General features: G+C 40.9%; 1 protein-coding gene across 1 annotated transcript in view; it reads left to right on the top strand.

The window, feature by feature from the left end:
- Positions 1–5,000, top strand: part of LOC307270502 (sentrin-specific protease 6-like) — a 30,557-nt gene that overhangs the window by 25,361 nt on the left and 196 nt on the right. The window contains exons 20-24 of the mRNA XM_080054385.1: positions 492–577; positions 1,100–1,188; positions 1,902–1,970; positions 2,895–3,045; positions 4,308–5,000. The exon at positions 4,308–5,000 is cut by the window's right edge and continues 196 nt beyond it. Of these exons, the coding sequence (XP_079910511.1) occupies positions 492–577; positions 1,100–1,188; positions 1,902–1,970; positions 2,895–3,045; positions 4,308–4,547 (635 nt within the window). The 3' untranslated portion in view covers positions 4,548–5,000. The remainder of the gene's footprint in view (positions 1–491; positions 578–1,099; positions 1,189–1,901; positions 1,971–2,894; positions 3,046–4,307) is intronic.

The raw sequence follows: 5,000 nt of genomic DNA, 5'->3' as shown, positions 1-5,000 counted from the left end.
CACTGATTGACTATAACATGGGGGGACAGGATAGGGTGTAACTGTAGAGTCGTCTTGGCCAGGCCGCGCCCCTATTTATTTTTCATTCATTTAACTTTTATTTATCCTCGAGAGACCAATTGAGGGGTGACCCTCATTTTCAATGACGTCGAGTCAAAACAAATTCAAAACAACAATACAAACAAAATATTCAATGCAAAAACATCAAATACACAACAAGTGAAGAGAAGAAAAAAACAAAACGATTGAAACATTTACAGAGTGGGGAAGAGTGGCAGCAATTAAAAGGCATACAGTACAATATAGTCTAATTAAAACAGTTACAGGTAGTGTTTGGCAGATCCAAGATAGTCTGTTTAAATTGGCCAAAGGATATGAATGTATTTAGTTTAATTTTTAGCTGTAAGTTATTTATCATCGATGGAAAAGGAAAACAAAAGGGGGGAAAACAGGCCAATCTCAAACTACGCTCCTTAATGTACCTTTTCCAGGTGAGCTGCAGAGGATCAGTGTTTGTTACGGTTCAAAGGCAGATGACGACCCGTTTACCTTCTCTGACGACCAAAGCTCCAACCAGGTATTCACTCTTTCCCCCTCTGCACTTCCCTTTTTGTCGAAAAATCAGTGAATATCTCCTCATGATACGCTACCTGTCCGTACTGTGTGTGTGTGTGTGTGCTGTGAAAAAAACAGGTGTACTAAATACACAGCTTAGGCTCTGTAAAGTGGTATGTAAACAAAGGGGCCCAACGTAGCTAGCAACATGCCCGTTTACAGAGCCCAAGCTGTGTATTAACGATGGACTTTTATTCAGCGCACACACACACAGTACAGACAGGTAGTGGATCATGAGGAGATATTCACTGATTTTGACAAAAATGTGATTTTGACAACAAGCGTTCTCCAGAATCACTGACTCTTCTTTTATACAAACTAATATTTTTTTAATAATGTATTTTACATGTTATTCATGATCTTCAGAGAAAAAAATTTGACTGTTTCAGAAATATTTAAAAGTTCCTCGTAGCACCTTTTTAAGTTAAATCAAATGAACTATTTTTGTAAATCATGAATATTTAATATCTAATATTCCCCTCAGGACGAGTGCAGTGATGACGGGACTCTGAATGAAGAATCTGTGAACTCTGAAGCCTCCACACTGTCCTCCAAACAGAACGTCTGTAAACAGTGAGTCAATGCCAGGGACTTTTATTTATTTTTTGTCATTTTTATGCTTTATTGATAGTGTAGAGACAGAGTTGAAATGGGGCAGCGAGGGGAGTGACATGCAGAGAACGACCGCGGGCTGGAATCGAACCCGGGTCCGCTGCTGGCCGAGGCCCATGGGGGGGGGGGGGACGCCCTACCAACTGAGCTAAGGGCGCCCCAATGCCAGGGACTTTTCTGTTATTATTTCGCACTGAATGGATAACAAAGCTTTTACGTCGTTGTTAAAAAAGTAAATAAAAAAAAAAAAAAAAAAATAAAAAATGGTAGAGCGGGTCGGCTGATGATCAAAGGGTTGGAGGTTTGATCCCCGCCCTGCCACCTGTGTCATGGTTGTTGTGTCCTTGGGCAAGACACTTCACCCACCTTGCCTTGTGTGAATGGCGATAGTTAGCTTGCTGCTATCGGTGTATGAATGTGTGTGTGAATGGTAACGTGGGAAAGGAAAACAGGTCTCCCTTGCAAAAGAGTCTTCGGTCTCAATGGGATTTACCTGTAGAAATAAAGGTTAAAAATTAAAAAAAAAAAAAAAAAATCATTTATATATTTCTCTCTCTCTCTCTCTCCCTCTCCCTCTCTCTCTCTCTCTCCCTCTCTCTCTCTCTCTCTCTCTCTCTCTCTCTCTCTCTCTCTCTCTCTCTCTCTCCCTCCCTCTCTCTCTCTCCCTCCTCCAGGCCTTGTATTCTGATCATGGATTCACTGAGAGGTCCGGCCAGATCCACCGTGGTCAAGACGCTCAGAGAGTGAGTCACACACACCATTATACAGGGACTTACTACATAGATTATACATTACTATTTAAACCTGCAGTGTGTAGAATTTTGGGTTTTATTTCCTAGCAGATTTTGTAGAAAGTAATTATAATATCCATAAGTACATTTAGTTTAGTGCATAATAGCTGAATTTTTTTTTTTAAATTTTATTTTTTTTCCTTAGAAAGGGTCTCATATATGTCCATATTTCTGCATATTTTGGACCAAGGCCTAGTGCCGCCATCTTGAAAGTGTCATAGTTGGAATGTCATCAGTTAATTGTTACACACTGCACCTTTAATAAAGCATGAACAAATAAAACTATCCTCAATATAGAATAATACTAATAAATGTTGATTCTTGTATACGGCATTTATTTTTTATTTTTATTTTTATTTAATGTTTATTGCATTTTTTCCATTGAAAGCTTTTTTTTTTATAACTTGATATTTTCACCAAAAATTTTATTTATTTAAAAAACCTTATGGAAACAAACAAAAAAGGCTAGATCATGAACAATGTGTCAGACGTTAATTTTGGCAATGAATAACTCTCTGTCTCTCTCCCACCCTCCCTCTGTCCCTCTCTCTCTGTCTGTCTGTCTGTCTGTCTGTCTGTCTGTCCGTCTGTCTGTCTCTCCCTCCCCCTCTCTCTCTCTCCCTCCCTCCCTTTCTCTCTCTCTCTCTCCCCCTCCCTCTCTCTCTCCCTCTCCCCCCTCCCTCTCTCTCTCTCTCTCTCTCCCTCTCCCTCTCTCTCTCTCCCTCTCTCTCTCTCTCTCTCTCTCTCTCTTTCTCTCTGTCCACCCCCTGTGTGTGTGTGTGTGCCTGCCTGTGTGTGCCTGCCTGCCTGCCTGTCTCTCTCCCTCCCTCTCTCTCTCTCTCTCTCTGTGTCTGTCTGCCTGTCTGTCTCTCTCAGGTACCTGGAGGTGGAGTGGTGTGTGCGTCAGGGCTCAGAGCGTAGCTTCTGTAAAGACCTGATGAAAGGCTCCAGCCCCCGAGTGCCTCAGCAGGACAACTTCAGCGACTGTGGAGTCTACGTGCTGCAATATGTCGAGAGCTTCTTCCAGGTACACATGGGATAGTATATATCTGTGTTTGTGTGTGTGTCTCTCTCTCTCTCTCTCTCTCTCTCTCTCTCTCTCTCTCTCTCTCTCTCTCTCTCTCTCTCTCTGTGTATTATTATTTTTTTTTACTGGTAAATTTTCTGTAAATTCAAAAAGACTATCAAAATATTACCCCCCTTCCCTGGCTCAACAATTGTTTTTTATTGTTTTATTAATTTTTAACCTACATTGGCCCCCTTTATTCCGTCATCTCTGGACTATTCTGGTTTAATTACAAATGAAAATAATCATTTTTTGGGGGGGCGCCTGTGGCACAGGGGTTAGAGCGTCCCCTTAGAGTCTCAGTCCTCTTCACAGCAGACCCGGGTTAGAATCCAGCCCGGGTTGTTCTCTGCATGTCATTCCCCTCTCTGTCTGTCTGTCTGTCTGTCTGTCTGTCTGTCTGTCTGTCTGTCCTCTTCACAACAGACCCGGGTTAGAATCCAGCCCGGGTTGTTCTCTGCATGTCATTCCCCTCTCTGTCTGTCTGTCTGTCTGTCTGTCTGTCTGTCTGTCTGTCTGTCTGTCTGTCTGTCCTCTTCACAGCAGACCCGGGTTAGAATCCAGCCCGGGTCGTTCTCTGCATGTCATTCCCCTCTCTGACACATTTCATCTCTGTCTCTACACACTGTCTAATAAAGAAAAAATACGAAATAAAAATCCACTGAAAATAATTAAAATACTCTGAAAATTGTGGTTATTTTTCATGAATAAAAAATAAAAGCATCGAAACGTCACAAATTGCACCCTTGTCTATTCCATTCTGGTTTGATTTCAAAATAAAAACAAACTTTCTCTATGTTGTTAAAAAATAAAATCAACAATAACAATATTGAAAAAGAAAAAACTTCCTCATAAAATAATCAATATTTTTCTGTGTTCTCCCCCCCCCCCCCCGCCAGAATCCCATCCCAAGCTTCCAAAAAAATGTATTGAAAAAATTTGGGACGTAAAAATAAAAAATTCAAATCATACCCTGTTTAGGCAATTTTGTTATAATCTCAAAACAAACTTTCTTTTATTTATAATTATTAATTTTTTTTTAAATACATTTTCTTTTTTTCTTTCTTTTTTTTTTCAATGTAACAATATCCAATGAACTTCTGATAGTTTCTTTCTTTCTTTTTTTAAATAATAATAAAAAATAAAATAAAAATAAAAATATTTATAAAAGTGTCTTCATAAAATAATCAATATTTTTTTCCCGTTTTCTTTCGCCCGCCCAGAACCCGATCCCCAGCTTCCACCTGCCTGTCAACCTGTCGGAGTGGTTTCCCCAGCAACGCATGAAGACCAAGCGCGAGGAAATCAAGGATCTTATTTTGAAAATCCAGGAGCAACAGGAGATGGATAAAAGACAATCGCCGCCGGCCGAGAGCATTGAAACTCAGCCCGACTCTATGGAGGAGCTAGAAATACAAGAGACTTCTTCTGGGCCCGACACAAACGTTCTCTTGAGCCCTTAAGAGGAGGAGAGGAGGAAAGAGAGGAGAGAGGAAAGGAGGAGAGGAGGAGAGGAGGAAAGAGAAGAAACGAAAACATAAACTGAAAGAAGAAATAACTTGATTGTACGCTGCTGGTTTCACTTAAAAGAAAAAAAAGTTTGAAACGAATCCTTGAAAAACTGTCCCTCCAACACACTTAACATGAACACAGACAGACAGACACACGGAAGGACACACAGACAGACAGACAGACAGACAGACACAGACAGACACACGGACAGACAGACACACGGACGGACGGACAGACAGACAGACAAACAGACACAATGACTCACAGACAGACAGACAGACAGACAGACAGACAGACAGACAGACAGACAGACAGACAGACACACACACACACACACTGACGCATACTTTAACTTTGTATTGAATAAACCATCAACTGTAAATATGCCACCGTTTCTCAAGATG

Source organism: Ammodytes marinus (genome assembly GCF_949987685.1).
Source record: "Ammodytes marinus genome assembly, contig: scaffold_68, whole genome shotgun sequence".
Taxonomy (NCBI): Eukaryota; Metazoa; Chordata; class Actinopteri; order Uranoscopiformes; family Ammodytidae; genus Ammodytes; species Ammodytes marinus.
Note: the sequence above shows the minus strand (reverse complement) of the source record. Positions and strands in the feature narration are given on the sequence as shown.